At 36.7% G+C, this 20,905-nt stretch overlaps 1 protein-coding gene, 1 long non-coding RNA gene and 1 pseudogene across 3 annotated transcripts; all 3 read left to right on the forward strand.

Moving 5' to 3' along the window:
* Window positions 1-345: 345 nt before the first annotated feature.
* Window positions 346-2,808, forward strand: LOC147530360 (uncharacterized). The gene is made up of 3 exons (XM_086651374.1): window positions 346-631; window positions 1,886-1,989; window positions 2,361-2,808. The coding sequence occupies exons 1-3, from the start codon at window positions 580-582 to the stop codon at window positions 2,643-2,645; spliced, it is 441 nt and encodes a 146-aa protein (XP_086507500.1). The 5' UTR covers window positions 346-579; the 3' UTR covers window positions 2,646-2,808.
* A 2,578-nt stretch (window positions 2,809-5,386) lies between these two features.
* On the forward strand, window positions 5,387-7,618 carry LOC147530361 (alpha-1,6-mannosyl-glycoprotein 2-beta-N-acetylglucosaminyltransferase pseudogene; annotated as a pseudogene). The gene has a single exon (XR_015229273.1). The product of XR_015229273.1 is annotated as an alpha-1,6-mannosyl-glycoprotein 2-beta-N-acetylglucosaminyltransferase pseudogene (transcript).
* Window positions 7,619-10,949: 3,331 nt separating this feature from the next.
* Window positions 10,950-12,461, forward strand: LOC147530362 (uncharacterized). The gene is made up of 2 exons (XR_015229235.1): window positions 10,950-11,317; window positions 11,702-12,461. It is a non-coding gene; the product is annotated as an uncharacterized LOC147530362 (long non-coding RNA).
* The last annotated feature ends 8,444 nt before the right edge of the window (window positions 12,462-20,905 follow it).

Below are 20,905 nucleotides of genomic sequence, written 5' to 3' on the forward strand. Positions count from 1 at the left end.
CAAGTAAGAAAGTAAAAAAAAAATACCAAAAAAAATTAAAGAAGTGCCATAATGGTAAAACTGTAAGTTGGTAAAACTGTAAGTTGATCAAAAGTTGGCCGCCAAAACGATCACACTGGTAACCAAAACGACCAGTTGATCAAAATTTGGGGCCAAAACCGAATTAACCCATTCCTAAATCTACTTTTCTCTTGTTTTTTTTTTTAACTTTGCATGATTGCCGTCAAAAATTTACACTGACTAAACTACCCTTGTAAGATTCCTCATTTGAACCCAACATCAGAGGGTACTAAAGTAATTCACAGTATTGTTCGATGAAATAGTAGTAAGTTAAACATCTCCCACGAGCTTCTTAGGGTTTCAGTGGTCCTCCCCTCTTTCCCCCCCGAATTTGATCAATCAAAATCTGTGATTCCATTAGTTCTTTTTCTCACAAGCAATTATCACCCAATCTTTATCTGGGTTCATTTTAATTTTTCTTCATCTAACTTAAATCTTCTTCTGTTTATTAAGTTTCATTGAGAGTTCCGGGCTTTCTACGCCCTGGTATTGTTTGAAATCCATGATCATCTGTGTTCAATGGATCCCAGTTCAGTTCAACCCATTCCCCCAATTGAAGAAGATGAGTGGGGTAAGATTTTTCCCTCTTTCTTAATCCTTTTTTCTCTTCGCAATTTTCATGGGTATCTTCATACTTTGATTTAATTAAACAATATTCATTCTTTATTGATTTTATGATCAATTCATGATGTGGGTATTTTAATTTTTGGTTTTTTATGTTCTTGTTTCTTGTATTCTCTTGGTTTATGCATGAAAAATTTCTAATTTGGGTATATTAGATAAATTTTGAAAAGAGGGCTAAATTATTCTCTATGTTATTAGTTTAATTTGTTGATTGGAATATATGTTGATGAATCCTGATATTAATTAGTGGTTATGTTTTTCTATTTTTGTGATCAAGAACATAATAAATTTGTGCAAGAAGATAAGAATTTGAAAAATAAAACAATCAACTGAATTCACATCATGACTGTTTCGATTTGGAACTTTGGAAGTCCGTCTCGTATTAGGACTTTAGATGATGATGAGTGTTGGAGACAATTCCCTGCGTGGGAGAATAAGTTGAAGTAGTCTAGGAAACATGAAATTGTTTTTTTCCTGAAAGGGCGAACAAAAGCTTTTAAACTCGGAAGAAGAAGAAGAACCGAGTCATTCCCTCTATTCCAAATATATAAAGTTCTAAGTTCTAATCCAAAGGACGACCAAACTTGCATCAAACAATACATGTTCGAATCTTAGTTTAAGTTTGTACATGTTTTCTGTGAAGTGTGACATCTAGCTCTATATGTTGATAATTTGATATAACCAAGTCATCCCCTCTGTTCGAAATATATAAAGTTTTTCTAAATTCTAAGGTCTAATTAAAAGGACGACCAAACTTGCATCATACAATACATGTTTGAATCTTAGTTCATGTCTGTACATGTCTTATATGAAGTGTGACATCTAGCTCTATATGCTGATTTGTTGTCTCTATAGTGTAGGCAAACCTCATACTTGTATGATTGTATCTCAATGCTAGTTTCAGATTAGGGAAGCTCTATTTTTCATTACAATTCGAGCTTGAGTGCCAGCTTAGGCGAACCCTTCACTAGGGAGATGTGGAATTGTGTATATAAGGCTATAAGCTTCCCTCGTGCTTGTTACACTTCTCTGCCTTCTCACTTGATCGGAATAACTTCTGAAAGTAATACTAGTCTAAGCATGGACCAGTACAATGTAATGGATTAGTCGTAAAAATTGTAATCATCTCTGTCAAATAATCAGACAAACCTATTCAGTGTTTACAAAGACATTAATCGCAATATTGGATTTTCCGTCACAGATACTGATGGGTTTGTGATTCCAAGCTTATCAATTGGAGAAATTGGCAGTCCAAGTAAACCTGATGTTCCAGAAGTAAAAGACGATAAAAGCTCTATAACCAAGGTAGGTTTCAACTCTCGGATATGGTTCTTGGCGCTTTTGTTCTTACATAATCATATGCATAATTCTCTCATTTCTTCTTCATGAATCATTTAAACCATCTGCATGAAGAAGTGAACACAGATACTTCAGTCTAACCTGTTTACTTCAGTATTGTGAAACCCTAGTCCTGAGTTTCTGGAGTCTATAAAGCCTTTTTGTTAGAATTAGAAAACGGAACCCAAAGCCTAGCTCCAATGGGTGAGGAAGGGAGGGTATATCGTAAGTATGAAACAAACTTGATTATTTATCAAATGTGGTGATCGGACCGAGGAAAATCATATTTTACCACCAGAAACTATACGTTCACGTTGTGTTGTTGTGTATGCTCACAGGCGACCAAGGAAGACGATAAAATCTACTTGGGGCCACACGGGGCTCCCCCATCACAAGTGAAGCAGCAAGAGCTAAGTTCATCTGGCCGTAAGCAACGATTTAAGCAGAAGCTGAAGGACGCTGACAGGAAATTCATTGGATCAGGAAGAGGAAATAAGGTGGATAATCTGCGGGAGCTTGTTGGAAGCAGCGAAGGAAGTGGCTCCATGACGAAGAGTTCCCCTAGGGACTGGCTTGACCCACATTGCCATGAATCTGAGTTTGAGAGGTCATATTCTCAGTAACTTCGTGATTCTTTTCTCGTAATACTGACTCCAACAAAACAACCTGCTTTCGTTTTTTATTTTGTTTTGCTTTTCGTTTCTCCGAGTTCTGAATAACAGAAACACAAGTCATAAACATTATTATGCATCTGTGGTTATCAATTGCAGAAGGTTTGTTTCTTAATCTGTGTTACCATTGTTGGAATTCATGTTTAGTTTACATCTAGCAGAAATGCTGAAGTTTTCGGGTTTTACTTTTCGTTTCTCCGAGTACTGAATCCAACCCAAAGTTATACACTTTAGAGTGAGCTCCGGCTTAAAGTTCATTAATTTTAGGTATCGACCAATGAGGTTATTGGGAAGATCTGAATGTCTTCAAACTCCTTGCGTTCATGACCTTAGGGTTTACTTAAAATCTCCTTGATCTACATTAATAGAACCAATTCTTAAGATGACAAAAATGATGAAGTGGGCAAGGAGTGTCTTGATTGGATTTTCTCTTCCCTTTCTTCTTTGGGGGCATTTTTCTTTTGTATTCAAACTCTTTGGGAACATTCTAAACTAATGGTGGACACACTTTGGTTTGGTGGTAACATGGCGTTAATCGACCCCCGAGTTAAAAGGGCTCATTTGATTCCATTTTTGAATCGACCGCCGAGTTAAAAGGGCTCATTTGTTTCCATTTTTGAATGCATCACTAGCCACTATGAGTCTACTTTCTTTTACTTCCCTTCGGGCTTCCTTAGTTTGCTATACACCCAAAAAAAGGACGTAGTAGTAAATAAGGGTTGGTGTGGTGCTAGAAATTTGTATAGAGATGTTTTTGGTGTTATTGACCCATATCTGGATGCTCAAGTGGAACGAGATTTCTTTCAACAATTTGAACCACGAAACGATTAATTTCCATTTCGGTTGTATGTGTAACAAATTCGCTATTAAGGACATGGCACCTTGAAGAAAAAGGTATGTGAATCTCATTTCTTTCCTTTGGTAGTCAAACAAAGCTGTAACCGATACCCATTCGTGAAAATTTACCATACAAAGTTGTCATTGATACCCATTCATGAAAATTTAATATAGCCATTCGTGAAAAGTTAAATTAACCTGCATTTGGAAATGAGATCGAAAGGTTTCAACAAAAAAGTTTCAAGAAAACAAAAGAAATTGAAGTTAAAGAAGAAAACCGGTTATATTTAGAGTTCACACTCTTGCAATATTGGTAGTTTTTTTCTCTGGCACATTTTACTTCACAAATAAAATTCATTTGTCTAGGGGTAGAATAGAAAAAGTTGTTGAGAACTTTATTTGAAATCTTATATATGGTAAATTCCCCTTATTTTCACACTCTGATTTATTGACACAATCTCCACTAAGAGCATCTCAACCTATGTGTAGTTTCAATTGAGATTCTCACTCTTAGGTGGTAAAAATAGACATCTTTAGTTCTTTTGAATCTCCAAAGCAAAACTCTTATATTTCCTTATATGACATGATTACTTTTTAAAAATATAAAGACTTGATTTCTATTGGTTCACTCTCAAATATTGATGAATTTGACAATTAGAGATATCTCAAGAGAACGCTTAAGAAATAAAGTGGATATCTTTATTTAACTACCTCCACAAATCTTAGAGATCCAAATTGAGTGTTGAATTAGAGTGAGATTTTAAGAAAAAACATTAAAGAAAATCTAGATGACACTCAAAATTTCTAAGATTGGATATTGCATAAGAGATGCTCCTAAAATCCAAGGGGATATTTAACTATAATTTTCACAGACTTCCAAATTGAAAGATATACACTTTCATGAAATTTTATAACATACACCCAAACAATCTAATATTATCTCATAAAAAAAAACAATCTAATATCAAATAGTGCCAAAGATGAAGGGTTAGTTCTAATTTGACCCAAAATTTGTGATCAATCCAAATTTTTAGCAGTTTCACAATTTGGTTATAATGACAATATTTTTTCAGTCGAACTTAACAGTTAATTTATTTGTTTTTACTTTATAAGTTTTTCCTATTCTGGCTCGCTTTCTCACTTGTCAGACGGATAGCTGGAAAAGTCTCTGACAGACGACTAGTGGGTATTGTTATCGACCTACGACATAATAAAAAAATCACTTCTTTCTCTTATTTTACCACCAACACCACCATCACCATCCTGGGATTCCCCCTCTCTCTAATACCCAAGGGTTTGATGGACTTCAGTCCGTGGACAGGCCATGAAATCCCATGGTTTCAGATATGTTTGAATCGGAACCCATGGATTTTGTTTTAAAGAAATTGTAAAAACCCATAAAATTTCAAAGAAGCAGAGCGAATTTAATGGTGGTGCTAGTAGTGGTGATGGGATAGGGGGTCACGTCAGAGGAGGAAGAATAAATGTAAATAGAATTTTTTGTTGAAGGTTGTAGTAGTGTCCATCTATCATCTATTGGCCACACTTCCCATTAAGAAAGAAGAAAAGGATAGAGAAGAAAAGACTACTAAATAGTGAATAGGGATAGAAAAAGAAATTTTGTTTTTGTTGAAATGATAGAAAAAGAAGTTTGGCTAACGGAAATATGATTACGGGTGGCAAATTAAAACATTAGACAAATCTAAAGACCAAAATTTACAGTTGGGCACAAATTGGGAGTCGAATTGGAGTTAATCCTAAAGTAAATGAAGGTGAAAAACTTTTCAAAGAGCCGCCTTTGGGGATTAAATCTGAAATTTATTGAGAAACTTCCATTTACGAAACTCCCTGTAGATAACAAGTAAGTCCTTGAAGAACCCAAGTTGGTCATTAATCATACCTTCTCTCTCTTCTTCTTCTTATCAGAAACCCTTGCTTTAAAGCAAGTCAATTCATTCAACTACTAACCCTATCTTTATTTCTCATCTCTCTCACCAATTCCACTGTTTTGGATTCAACTTTGACTTATCTCAGTCTTTGATCTGAGATCTCACTGAAAAAAATCACTAGCTTTTCCTGATTATTTATCTGGGTTTTGCCGAATTTGGGGTTCAAAACTTAGATTCCTGTTCGTGGTTTTGATTATTTCTACAAAAAGCTTGTGTTCGACGAAAAGGGTATGTGTTCTTTCTAATGGCATGATTTTGTAGGTTTAGTTCATACCCTTTATCTAGTTTGATCCGTTTTCATTTGGGTATTTAGTATTTTTCTCAAATCTTCAAGGGTTTAGCTACTGGAATCTGATTTATTGTATTGGCAAAAACCCTGCTTTTTTCATCTAAAGTCGTGGTTTATGTAATTAGTAACATAATGAGAAGTTCTTCTTAGATTGTAAGGAGTAGATCAGATTAATGGGGTTCTACAGAAAACCTAGAGTCAAAGATGCTGCTTTTCGCCGAATTCTGTCAATGCTTTTGCTTACTCTAGTTGGGGCTCTACTTTTAGTTTTTCTCCTTAAAACAACTTCAGTTCATTGGTCTTATGGTGAAGATGATCAAGACGATCCGGTTAAGTACAATTTATCGCGTTTTAATATCAAGCCTAACCTTCCAAAACAGACGAAATTAGCTTTTTCATTAGATAGAAGAAATCAATTACCCCCAAGAAACTTAGATCTTTTCCCAAATTTGGGGAAGAACCATATAACAATTGTTTTGTATGTTCATAATCGTCCGCAGTATCTTAAGTTAGTGGTTGACAGTCTGTCGAAAGTAGAGGGGATCGGTGAAACACTATTGATAGTTAGCCACGATGGGTACTTCGAAGAAATGTATAAGATAATAGAAAGTATTAGGTTTTGCCAAGTGAAACAGATCTTCGCTCCGTATTCTCCCCATCTGTACTCTGATAGCTTTCCTGGTGTCTCAATAGGGGATTGCCAAGGTAAAGATGATCCGTCTAAGAACAATTGTAAAGGAAATCCGGATCAATATGGGAATCATCGGTCTCCAAGGATAGTCTCGTTAAAGCATCATTGGTGGTGGATGATGAATACAGTTTGGGATTCGTTAAAAGAGACCCGAGATCACTCTGGTCATATTCTTTTCATAGAAGAAGACCATTTTATATTTCCAAATGCATATCGAAATATTCAGCTACTTGCATCACTAAAGCCTAAGAAATGCCGGGATTGTTATGCTGTAAATTTAGCCCCTTCTGATGTGAAAGCAAAGGGAGAAGGGTGGGAAAGCTTGGTAGCAGAAAACAAAATCGGAAATGTGGGTTATGCTTTTAACAGAACTATTTGGAGGAAGATTCATTCGAAGGCAAGAGATTTTTGCTTCTTTGATGATTATAATTGGGATATAACAATGTGGTCTGTTGTATATCCTTCTTTCGGAGGTCAAGTTTACACGCTAAGGGGACCTAGAAGAAGTGCAGCTCACTTTGGGAAATGTGGTTTGCATCAAGGAAACGGAGAGAAAAATGCTTGTATCGATAATGGAGGTGTAGATGTTGATATAGAAGACATAGATAAGGTTGTTAATATCAAATCGAATTGGGGGGTTCACGTGATCAAACGTCAAGAAGGGTATCAATCTGGGTTTAAGGGTTGGGGAGGTTGGGCAGACAATAGGGACCGGCAACTGTGCTTGGATTTTGCTTATATGTACCATTATAAAGATACTTCACCGTAAACTGATTGAAGACCTAAACTTCGGTTGGGTGGTAACATCTGTAACTCTTCATTGCGGAAAAGCAGTGTCCGTGTCTTGCTGGTTCGAAAAAGGAGCTAAACTGCGGTTTCTCTTGAGTCATCAAGCCATTACAACTACAGATGGTATGAAAAAGATAAATTTGTCTTGTGAATTTTGAAAGAGAGTAAGCTAGTAAAGTCACTTGTTATGCTGTTCTAGATATTATTACTTTTCTTGTAGATTCGGGTTTTGAGTAATCAAGGAAACTGTGGATGGTAATGAGGTATTTTATCCTAATGAAATAGTGTAGAGGTCTCACAATTGTAATGAAGTATCTTAGGAAAACATATCAAATTTGTTATCCAATGAATATGGTAATTATGTTATTGATATTGAGTTTGGTTTTGTTCAAAAATGTCTCGAATAAGGTGGGCCCAAAACCGAATGTTGCTACAGCAAAAAGACACTTATTACCTCTTGTATATGGGTCTGGTTTGGATTCGAATCACTTCCACATGTTGCCCTAGTTTCTTGATTTGAAAGGAGGAAACATAGATAAAGTTGTCGAGTTCATGTTCTTTCCATATTTCGACTCATCGGCTCAAGAAAGGGGCTCTTTAGAGATCCTTGTTATCTTGTACTGCATATACACTATATTTCGACATATTGGCATAGTCATACTCATCAAACCACCGTCTCTGAGTTGTTCTGTTAATTCTTATTTCTTGTACTTAGTAGAACAATTAACAACTTTTCTGATGGAGACCATCTTCCTATTGGGCCTCACGACCATGGTGATAGTGGCCCTCACGGTCAAGAAGCTACATTAGCGTAGTTTCTATAATTAAGTATTTAGTGTTTCCATAATTATGAGTCTTAGCAATCAAGGAAAGTATTATTAGTAGTTATCTTATTTGAGTCTAACTAGGAAAGTACAATCTCTATATCAGAGAAGTCTAGTCTGTCTTTGTTAACCAAATCAGAGAATATTATCAATCAAGTTTATTATTAATCAGGTTTATCGTTTTGTTCTTTACTTTATCAGTTTATTTACGTATTTTATCAGTTTATTTACATATTTTATCATTGTTATAATGGTGGATTCCATTACTTTTACGCTTCCGCAACAATCTACATCAGCTGGTATTCAGAGCTTTAAGAATCTGGGAACAGATAAATTTTTTTTAAATACTTCTCATCTTGAATGTTGGAATAATCTTCCGCGTTTAGGTTGGGATCCTTTAAGAGATGCACAACAACTCTATGTTGATCGAAAAGATCAAAACAAAATTAATGTCGATTCCAAAATTCCTATGTTTGATTATCCATATCATATAGATTTTTGGATTCAACAGATGGAAGATTGGTTTATAAACCAAGAGGTTCGTGATGAAGATAAGGTTTTTATTCTTGAACAACACTTGTCTACAAGAGTGTATGAAAAATACAACGAGATGCAATGGAGACTCGTTAATGAAGGAAAATCGTTCGTAGATGATTGGAATAAAGTGAAAAGTATTTTTCGATATGCTTTTCTCCCTTTACATGAATACTTATCTTTTATAGAATCTCAAATCCAATCAAACAAGTTATTATCCGAAATTCCTTCGACTACCATGGTCAATATTATTGAAGGAAAGGTTTTTGACAAAAAAAATCCTAGTTTTTCAATAATGGAGGAAGAAAATTTCGATGAGACAGATCAAGAAGAAGAAATTCAACTGACTAACACAAGCTCGAATAAGTTGTTTGATCCATATATGATTCCGGGAGACTAATTAGTTGTGTCGAATCATAAAATAATTTCTCCTGTATTGATTTCTTCATGGCTTTCAACTTCAAAGAATCATACAAAGGAATCTTCATGGCCATCCATTGTTTTCCAAGAACAAGACAGGTTGTATATGTGACCTCTTTCGTCAAACTAAAAGACGACGGGCGATGTCGCAATTTACTAGACGTATCTACGTTGGTATTGCTTTTGCGAGTATCTTGGCAATATATGTTTCACTTTATAATTGGTGATATTGTCAATATTTTTCTTCTTCGGATTTTCGGCAATTTTCGTGAAAAGTGGAAACTAAGGATTGCCTTCAAACTCGTCGTCGAAGTTACATTCAACATCGCTGATATATATCCTCATTACTTGGACGATCCGCTTTATGACAACACCAACTTGGGGGCAAGTTGTTCCGCATCGGGGGAGTATGATGGACACCATCTTCCTATTGGGCCTCACGACCATGGTGATAGTGGGCCTCACGGTCAAGAAGCTACATTAGCGTAGTTTCTATAATTAAGTATTTAGTGTTTCCATAATTATGAGTCTTAGCAATCAAGGAAAGTATTATTAGTAGTTATCTTATTTCCTTATTTGAGTCTAACTAGGAAAGTACAATCTCTATATAAGAGAAGTCTAGTTTGTCTTTGTTAACCAGATCAGAGAATATTATCAATCAAGTTTATTATTAATCAGGTTTATCGTTTTGTTCTTTACTTTATCAGTTTATTTACGTATTTTATCAGTTTATTTACATATTTTATCATTGTTATAATGGTGGATTCCATTACTTTTACGCTTCCGCAACATATTTTATTTACATATTATTATCTTGATGTAGACGCAGCGGAATAATTAAAGAACAATAAAATAAACTACGAATAATTAAAGAAAACTGTAAGAAACGATAAAATAAACTTAAATTCTTAATAACTTCAATGGTTTTTCTCTTCAAGGTGAATAATAACATAGACTAGATCCCCTTTTATAAGATAATAAACCTTCCTAGATAGACTCAAACTAGGATTCCTAAAATAATAAACTACTCAAACATAGAAACTTTAAAATAAAGAAATATCAAATTAAAGTAACTTCTTTTCTAATAAATAAACTACTATTATGACTTAATAGGGTGTGGGCACGCGTGGACGTGGGCCCACACGCCTATGCGCCTGCATCATTTTCATTGGTCTTCCTCGTTTCGATTAGGTAAGACTATGTGATTATGCACCAAATATTATACGAAACTTCAGTGAACACATCATATATGATCTTGGGATGCTTCTGCACCAGTCTTTCACTTCGATCTCAGTCTCAATTTGTAGGGAAAATGTAAGAAAAACATCTGGTCTACCATTTGTTGGAATCGGAGCCAATTTTGGCTCGAGCCGACTCGTCAAACTCAGAAACGGAACGCGCCATTGCGTTCGTCTCGTCGGGCTCTTCAATTTAGAGCCAAGAATCACTCAAATCCGATTCCGGATGAATGAGAAATTCAAGGTTAAAGTTTGAACGAAGATCGGTTGAAATAGGTACTAAAGCGTCAAAGAGGACAAGTCAAGTTGAGGGGCGTTTGCGCGAAGAGGACGCGTGCCAATCTGGACGGTCAGCGTTCATCGCGCGGGATTTCACGCGATCTGACGTCAGGCGTTCCTTCCGCGTTCGGGCACGCTCCGGGCTACGATCTAACGGTCATTTGATCAACTGTGGGACAGTTTCGGGACAGATCACGATCATCTAAAGGCTGCTGTTTCACCCGAGTTGTGAAGGCAGATCCAACGGTCTAAAACCCACCCGAAATTCCCAGTTATATAACCAACTCTCCTCAAAGAGTTGTGTCCCTAAAAACCAAGAGTTTTGTCCCCAAAACTCTAGAGATGTGTCCCAAAAGCTTATACCTATTCAATTCCTATATAAACCCACCAAACCCACTTCATTTTCAATCAATTCATTCTCTTCTCTTCTTCTCTTCCCTTCTAACAATTAGAGGTTCTGGTTAGCCTAGAATATCTAATTAAAGAAGTATTTTCTAGAGGTTCTGGATAGACTAGAATATCTAGAAAAGGAAGAAAGAAGTTCTTCATAGGTCGTCTAGAACATCAATTCAATTCATTCTCTTCTTCTCTTCCCTTCTAACAATTAGAGGTTCTGGTTAGCCTAGAATATCTAATTAAAGAAGTATTTTCTAGAGGTTCTGGATAGACTAGAATATCTGGAAAAGGAAGAAAGAAGTCTCGAGTGAAATCTGAATTTCCAAAGCATCTAGAAGATCATCCGCATCAGTCAAAGAGCTCATAATACTGACAAAGGTTCGCCCGCTTTCAGAATATAGAAGTACCATCTTAAAATTCTGAAAGGTTAGTCGTTGTATCCCGAAGGCATTCACCCTAACGTTTGGTACTGTTACGGGGGTGTAAAAATGTCTTAAGGAAAGAGAATTTATTCTTGCCTCGACTACATTAAACACCTATCTCGGTTAGCCCGAAAGAAGGAATATTGACTTATCTTTATTCTTTAATAGTTTATCTCTCTATAAAGTTAGAGAAAGGAAACTCTGTCCGAATCAAGCCAAGACAGAGAGAAATCGACTTATCGATTAATAACCAGAGAACAACAATCTTAAGACATTTTTATATAGCGATTATTTCTCTGGTTATAAGATATTAATTTGGCTTACTTTCTGTGTGTTTCAGAAAAGGAAATGGCACGAACAAGAACCACCCTACGGGTTCTTCAGCCTAACACCACATACGTGGAAAACCCAGAGATGTTCAAGGGAACTGACTTCGCTCTGAAGCAGAAGCGAGGCAAGTCGAGGAAAAGGCAAAGGCCTGTCGAATGCTACAAATGTAGAAAGCGAGGCCACCTAGCCAAAGATTGTCACTCCACATATGACAGTCAAAGGGAAAAAGCCGATAACCAAGCTTTATTAGCAAAAGACACCGAAAATCGGAATCACCGTCTAATGATTACTGAGTTCGAAAAGGCGTTTGATCTACTTCATAAAATGAACCTCTGTGCAGAGGCACATGAAGATAACCTGGTTAACAACCAGAGATGGTGGGTCGATTCTAAGACAAATCATCACGTTTGTAGTGACAAAAGCCTATTCTCTTCCTATATAGAGGTAGCCGAAGGAGAGACCTTATTCAAGGAAAACGGCTCGATCACCCAAGTAAAAGGAAGGGGAAAGATCGTGTTAAAATTCACTTCCGAAATAGAGGTGACTTTGACCGATGTACTCCATGCTCCAGACAATCAAAAGAACTTGATTTCTGGTTCTCTTTTAAGTGAGAACGGGTTCAGACTAATCTTTCTGTCAGATATCGTTATCATATTTAAGAAAATGATGTATATTGGAAAGGGCCACTTATGTGGGGGGTTATTTCAATTAAATGTTACCCATGTAATGCCGAAGGCACCTATTATTAATAAAATTAATAATTATGCGTATATTATTGGGTCCTCCAATATTTGTCACGAAAGATTAGGACATGTGAATAATAAGTCATTAAAGAAATTAATGAGCTTGGAGTTAAATTCCGAAACTCGAAATTTACTCAAAGACGTACATGTCAAACATGTATATAGTCAAAAATGACTAAAACGTTGTTCAAGTCTTTAGACTGAATTCACAATGAACTCTGTTCAAACATGAGGTGGAAAAAGGTAATTCATTACCTTTATCGATGACTCCACTTGTTTCTGTTATATTACTTACTAAAGTGTAAGAAATCGAAAAGTTCGAGCTTTATAAAATCAAAGTAGAAACTCAACTTTATAAAAAGATTGAGGATTTGAGAAACGACTGAGATGGAGAGTATGAATCTCCGTTCGCCAAGATATACGCCAAGAATGGCATAGTTCATCAAACGGCGACTCTTTTGGTATAATGAAAGCACAGAACATTAGAAGGGATAAAACTCGATCAGTGGAGATTAAAATCGATGATCAATCTAATCTCGATGAACTTTGTGAAGTATTTCACTAAAATTCTACTATTAGCCAAGAACAGAAATAAGGTTCAACCCATGGTGACCAGGAATGTTGATTTAGTTGATGACTCTTAAAATATCTTCTCGATAACAGAGACATCGAAAAACTAAACGACACCTTGACCACCAATTATCGACATAAATACTGGGTGTGAAACCGTATATCGAGAATACAGAGAACGATCAATGATGAATACATGATCCTAAAAGTTCAACTCGATAACGAATCGAAGATGACAACCGCATAAGTTAGCGGAGAAGTATGTCAAGACAAAGATCAAAACCTAAACGGTTAGACAAGGTCAACGACAGAATATTACAAATAGTTACGAAACGATGAACTGTTCGAAAGAAATCATCGGTCTGAGATAATGAAAATTCCGTGAAACATTCTCGAATACAAAGTTGACGAAGAATGCAAAATTCTGAAATCAAACTTGTCTTCGAGAAAGTAAGTTATTTCGAATAACATATTCAGGCGGTAAATACTTCTCTAGAAGGTCCTGAGGCCTGTCTAAGAATTACAAGGAATCCTCAGATGTGTTAAACGGAAGGACCTTGGCTGAAAAATCTCGAAATCAGGAGTTATTACAAATAAATCCTTAAGTCTTTGTAAGGAGGTCCCTAGTTCTGTATCATTACAGAATAGTCCTTATAAATCCTCATGGCAACCTAATCTTCTTGGATAGACAAGAGAATTAAGGTTGATAAGACGTAAAGTTGAATATTACATCATTCGGTCCAGACGTGACTCGAATAATAAATTCAAGGGTCTTGGTAAGATTTTCGATTCAAGAGTATGAACGAAATCTAGAGACGATAAAGGACAAAATAGGTAATGATAACTTTGTTGATCATGTGATAGTTTAAATCTATCAAGGGAGTATATATGATTAAGACATATAACTCAAGAAAGAGTTAAAAGAGAAACTCACCTTGTATTATATCTCAAGGTTCTAATGATCATAAATCATCATGTTATAGAACAAAACTAAACACACTACACTAAAGAAATTGTGTACGAAAATAGTTTTGTCAAAAAGGAGAATCCAATGGTTACCCTAGAACTGTGGGGGCAGATGTTATTACATATCTGAACGGTACCCTATATGGAATAGTATTAGATTCCACCCAAGTTGACGAATAAGAGAAAATACTCTTGAAATGTGGGGGGACCCGAGAAGGAACCGAAAAGCCAAGTATAAAGAAATAAAATGGCATATAGAACTCCAAATTCTCCTGAAGATATAACGTCATAATGACGTAAAAAGAGGGAAATTATAGAGTACCTCGGAAACCAGATTTAACCAATAAGAGTGTTTGGTCAATAAGGTTTCATTGAGTTAAGAACTATGGTTATATTCACTAAGTTGTGACAAGAGTTGGAAATCAAGTGTGTGAATATAAGTAATGACGTGAATTTCCAATTCACTCAACAAATCTCTGGAAAACCACAAATGGAAAGAACTTCTCCTCCTAATCCTAAACTAAGTAACGAGATTCAACCGTGAATCATCTGTTCAAAAGAACAGACAATACTAGTTAGGAATAAGAAAGTGTTTAAAGAAGATATGATTCGATGCTTTTCCAGATTGAATCGTTACTCATGATTGATAATCTGAAGTGCATGGTTAGACAGAGAATGGTAGAATAACCGCTCAAAAACCACGATAAGCATAAATACTTGAATTTGAACAAATTCAAGAAAGAGTTATCATAGTAACAAATAGTTCTTAAGTATCTGAGCAGACTCGTATTAATTGGTTGTACATATCATAAAGAAAACGAAGATATGTGGACAACACTCGAATCCCAGATACAAAACAGTGGATATGACAAACCACTAAGGGCTACGATATCACAAAATCCTTAGAGGCAGACGTGCATAGCTGGATCAACAATGTAATCCTAAAGGCCTTGATGGATACATTGTTTTGGAGAAAGCAAAGGAAGTAGGTGAACTTCCTGGAGGATATTTGTTTGTGATTGAAGCCAGTGCACGCAATAAACATAAGTAGTTGTTGCGTAGGCACTAATACGGTAAGTCTAGAGAATTCAAAATAAAATAGACTAGCACCGTAAAGCAATTGCTCTCAAGGAATGCATAAATTAAAATTATGCTCAATCCTAAGTTACCTGGCGGATCCGTAAAGAACAAGGGTGAACAAGAGAGTTGAAATTGCATCATCAAGGGGAATGTGGCAAAAACGCCTAAAGTAAATGAGTAAAGGCATGGTGAAACCCTACCTAGATGACTGGAGATCCCACGATCTAGGTTCAAAGGGCAACTGAAGCTATATCCTGACTCGACAGTAACACTGTAAGAGATTTCTATCTCTTACCCATTCCTAGGATGATAACAGTGTTGCCTGCATTGAGAGGCTAAGCATTAAACTTTTAATGAATCCGAAAACTTAGAACTTGATTCTAACGTGAGGTATAGCAGGATACCTTATTACGGATAACCTATATGTGTGTGAATTGATGCCGGTTCCGTGGGAAGGTCGTCTAGGCCGACTTCTCTAAAGCACACATGAATTCGGGAATGTTCAGGGCCGAAATGAACACAACCGAGAACCTAAGTCGGTAAGGGATTAGCTGTGTGATAGCTATTCAGGTTTACAATTTCCAGGACTCAGTTCAAGACGATAAGTTCACTGCCGTCCTTGTAGACCTTGTAGTTATTCACTAGGAAAGGTTCAAAGTCGAAAGACTACCTTCTTCCGATGCAGCGAAGTTCCGCTTATGAGCTCTGTCAGTGTCAGAATGTCAGTATAGTATGTTTGTATATAGTAAACCTCGAATTTTCATTCATGTGGGGGATTGTTGGAATCGGAGCCAATTTTGGCTCGAGCCGACTCGTCAAACTCAGAAACGGAACGCGCCATTGCGTTCGTCTCGTCGGGCTCTTCAATTTAGAGCCAAGAATCACTCAAATCCGATTCCGGATGAATGAGAAATTCAAGGTTAAAGTTTGAACGAAGATCGGTTGAAATAGGTACTAAAGCGTCAAAGAGGACAAGTCAAGTTGAGGGGCGTTTGCGCGAAGAGGACGCGTGCCAATCTGGACGGTCAGCGTTCATCGCGCGGGATTTCACGCGATCTGACGTCAGGCGTTCCTTCCGCGTTCGGGCACGCTCCGGGCTACGATCTAACGGTCATTTGATCAACTGTGGGACAGTTTCGGGACAGATCACGATCATCTAAAGGCTGCTGTTTCACCCGAGTTGTGAAGGCAGATCCAACGGTCTAAAACCCACCCGAAATTCCCAGTTATATAACCAACTCTCCTCAAAGAGTTGTGTCCCTAAAAACCAAGAGTTTTGTCCCCAAAACTCTAGAGATGTGTCCCAAAAGCTTATACCTATTCAATTCCTATATAAACCCACCAAACCCACTTCATTTTCAATCAATTCATTCTCTTCTCTTCTTCTCTTCCCTTCTAACAATTAGAGGTTCTGGTTAGCCTAGAATATCTAATTAAAGAAGTATTTTCTAGAGGTTCTGGATAGACTAGAATATCTAGAAAAGGAAGAAAGAAGTTCTTCATAGGTCGTCTAGAACATCAATTCAATTCATTCTCTTCTTCTCTTCCCTTCTAACAATTAGAGGTTCTGGTTAGCCTAGAATATCTAATTAAAGAAGTATTTTCTAGAGGTTCTGGATAGACTAGAATATCTGGAAAAGGAAGAAAGAAGTCTCGAGTGAAATCTGAATTTCCAAAGCATCTAGAAGATCATCCGCATCAGTCAAAGAGCTCATAATACTGACAAAGGTTCGCCCGCTTTCAGAATATAGAAGTACCATCTTAAAATTCTGAAAGGTTAGTCGTTGTATCCCGAAGGCATTCACCCTAACGTTTGGTACTGTTACGGGGGTGTAAAAATGTCTTAAGGAAAGAGAATTTATTCTTGCCTCGACTACATTAAACACCTATCTCGGTTAGCCCGAAAGAAGGAATATTGACTTATCTTTATTCTTTAATAGTTTATCTCTCTATAAAGTTAGAGAAAGGAAACTCTGTCCGAATCAAGCCAAGACAGAGAGAAATCGACTTATCGATTAATAACCAGAGAACAACACCATTTAGTACCAGAAGAAAGTTTGCAAGTTTCTATGTTTCATTTATATTTTGATTGTGGTTATTGAAGTGCTAGTACATCGATGCAAATTCAAACTTGGTAACAACCTTCTTCTATCAATTCTTCATCAAAACCAAATCAATGTTGGGAATATGTTAAACAGGAAAGTGGGCCGAAAATCTTGTTTCTTATTGGTCTTAGTTAATGATACATGCCAATCTTTTTTAGGCTTGAGTTTCAGCTCCATACGGATCTCTATATTTTTCTCATTATTGACTCATGAAGCACATGACTATTTTCGAGCAACGAGCGCAAAGATTTCAGACTGGTTTTATGTTATCTCTTTTTATATTTGCAAACATACCTGCTATATTCGATATAGTCTTGTAACCTATGTAGTTGATCATGTATAGTTAATCATAAGTAATATGTACTAAGTAATAAGTTTAACCCTCTGGCTCTTCATTACTTCATAATTTTCCGGACTATAAACAAATTACTCCAATCATTCATCATAAACGAAATCCTATTTTCACTTCAATAGTTCAATAAAATAAGTAACGAAACTCATACTTCATAAGTATTCAATAACTAATAGGTTTAATAACTAGTAGTACTATAGTCATCATCTTCAATTTCCATAATGACTAGTAGTTTAATAAAATTAGTATAATAAAATTTGCTTTCCAAAATGACTAGTAGTTTAATAAAATTTGGTTTCCAAAAAAAAAAAAGAAAAAAGAAAATTAGTATAATATTAGGATTTAAAGATTCGAAAAAAAATCAGAAGTCGTTGTCTCGGTCTGTCTCGGACTAGATAGCCGAGAAATTCGGCCAAACCCTAACTCGAAATCTCGGCCGAGTCTCGTCTCGGGAGAGGGCCGAGACCGAGACGAGGCCCGAGATTCTCGGCGGTCGTCTCAGCTGAGACCAACTACATAGTAACCCTAAAACTAAATCCTAATGTATTTTTATAAATATTCATTAGAGAGATAAAATAAAGTTTGCCATTTGATCAATATTATTGTCTCTTTTGTTCTTACTTAATACATCTCCAGGAGACTCATAGTTTCACATGGTATAAGAGCGATAAGGTTTGTTTTTCGGACGGTTGGAACAGTGACTATTGAATTTTTCATATCTTACTTTCATCATCCCATTATTAAAGGTCGAGCTCTAAACATTTTTATATTCTTTTTATATATTTTTCTAACAACCTTCACACACAACCATAATTAGCCTCGATTTCTAACTCCATTAGCGGGTTTCTTCAAGAACTCCAACTTTTTTGTCCTTTTCCTTAAGGTTCTCCGCGAAACCCTAAGCTCCATCTTTCCTTTCTCGGTTTTTCTTGGAATCCGAGAGACCCAACCCTTGCTGAGACTTCGTGATTTAAGGCCCATAGGTGAGCCCCTCGGTCTCTCTTTCTCTATACTAATGCCATTCTGGAGAAAGACGAGCGGAGTCTGCCACAACTCATATCAACTCCCATACATAATGCTGATACTTCGTTCGAGGAAGTATTACTTCTATTCTCTAGGTTTTCAAACCTACAGACAAAAACCACAGTCACCTTACACCTACGGATTCTGCCGGTCTAGGTGGTTGTCAATGTGTCGGTTAGTTTGTAGTGCTTTGTCCATCTTGAATATCTTAATTTTCAAATACAACTTATGAGTTTTTTTCATTATAATGCAAAATTTTTATATGCGTAGGTAAGATTTTCCCTCTAATACATTTAAAGGTGTAGTTTTGGTGTTTTTGAACTTTTTTTTGTTTATAGTTTTTGAACGGGTACCATTCTACATTCTACATAGCTCATGTTTTGTAATTACCCAAATCTTTAAAGACAAGGTAGTTATTGACCCCATTTAATCACACAACTTACTAAAAGCTTGTATTTAGCATATAGATGATAAACCTAAAATATTGTAGTTAGGGTTGCAAATGTTTTGGCTCAAGTTGCCCTAACTAGGGCTGGAGAATTGTATTTATAGAATTATCCCAAGTAGTACAATTACAATTCTATCCTTTCTACATAAAGGAGTAAATCTCAATTAAGTTAATTACATTGATAAACTAAGTTATAAAACACTTGATTAACACCCCCCCTCAAGCCGATCGTCGGTTAACAAGAGAGAGCTTGAAGGACAATTCTTGAAACCGAGAAGATGAAAGACCTTTTGTGAATAGATCAACAACTTGAGAATCTCCTGGTAAATAATGAACAAGAAGCTTCCCTTCACGAACTCGTTCACGAACGAAGTGAAAATCGATGGCCGCATGACGTGTTCGAGAATGTAAGACAGGGTTGACGGTTAAGTAGGTTGTGCTGAGGTTGTCACAATAAACAATAGGAGGAGTGTGGGTAGAAAAGCCCAATTCCTTGAGCAAATTTTGTAACCATATTATATCGGCACTCGTGTGGGCCACGGCCCTATACTCAGCCTCCGTGGAGGACCTTGCTACAGTTGGCTGAGTTTTAAAGGTCCACATAATCAGATTCGGTCCCAAAAATATGCAAGATCCTGTGGTTGATCTTCGATCATCTGGAGATCCAGCCCAATCAGCATCTGAGTAGCCAAGTAACGGAAAATCAGTCGCCGGTCGGAGAAGAAGACCGGTATTAATGGAACCTTTGAGAAAACGAAGGATTCGTTTTGCCGCAATCCAGTGAACAGAAGTTGGTCGATGCATGAACTTAGACACTTGATTTACAGAATAAGCAATGTCCGGTCTAGTGAGGGTGAGATATTGTAAAGCTCCCACCAAACTTCGAAATTCTTGAGGATCAGATAGACGAGTGCCATCAAGTTTAGATAACTTCTTTCATGTGATAACCGGAGTAGTAACAGGTTTCGAGTCTAAGAGACCAAAACGAGTGAGAAGATCCATTGTGTATTTGTGTTGTGTTAATGTTAAAGAATCATCATCACGAACCACTTCCATACCCAAAAAGTAACTTAAATCCCCCAAATCAGACATCGCAAAATTTGATTTTAAGGCTTGAATTAAACAAAGAAGATCTGAATTTGACGAACCCGTAACTATAATATCATCGACATAGAGAAGTAAAATTGTTATACCTGATGAATGTTGGAGATAAAACATGGATGGATCTGAAATGGATTGAAGAAATCCCAATTTGAATAGACAATTGCTAAATCGTTGATGCCAGGCCCTTGGTGCCTGTTTTAGACCATAGATGGCCTTATTAAGCTTGCATACATGAGAAGGTAGTTGAGAATTTTCGAACCCCTTAGGTTGAATCATAAACACCGATTCTTGAAGATCTCCATGGAGAAATGCGTTTTTGACATCTAGCTGACGAATCTTCCATCTTCCTGTTACTGCTAATGTCAACACTGTTCTTATGGTTGCAGGCCGAACAACAGGACTGAACGTTTCCTCATAATCGATTCCCTGTTGTTGGGTAAAACCTCTAGAAACTAATCTCGCCTTAAATCTTTCAATCGATCCATCCGATCGTTGCTTAACTCGATAAATCCATTTACTATCTACAAGATTCATATCAGGGGTTCGAGGTACTAATGTCCAGGTATTGTTGGTATGAAGAGCAAGAATCTCATCAGCCATTGCTTGACGCCAATGTTCATATTTCGAGGCTTGAAGAAATGTTCGTGGTTCATCTAAATTTGAAGAGGATTGAGTTTGTAATATCTTAGGTTTTCTTGTGCCGTCTCTGGTTCTTGTGATCATGGGGTGGGTCGATGAAGTATTAGGGTTTTGTGTTTGAGGAAGAAGAGAGGAAGGTGACTCTGTGACTAAGGGAACAGGTGGGTCAGACGAAGGTGGAGAA

Source organism: Eschscholzia californica, unplaced genomic scaffold (assembly GCF_041429995.1).
Source record: "Eschscholzia californica isolate CP2 unplaced genomic scaffold, dmEscCali1.0.p SCAF_7, whole genome shotgun sequence".
In the NCBI taxonomy this organism is placed as follows: domain Eukaryota; kingdom Viridiplantae; phylum Streptophyta; class Magnoliopsida; order Ranunculales; family Papaveraceae; genus Eschscholzia; species Eschscholzia californica.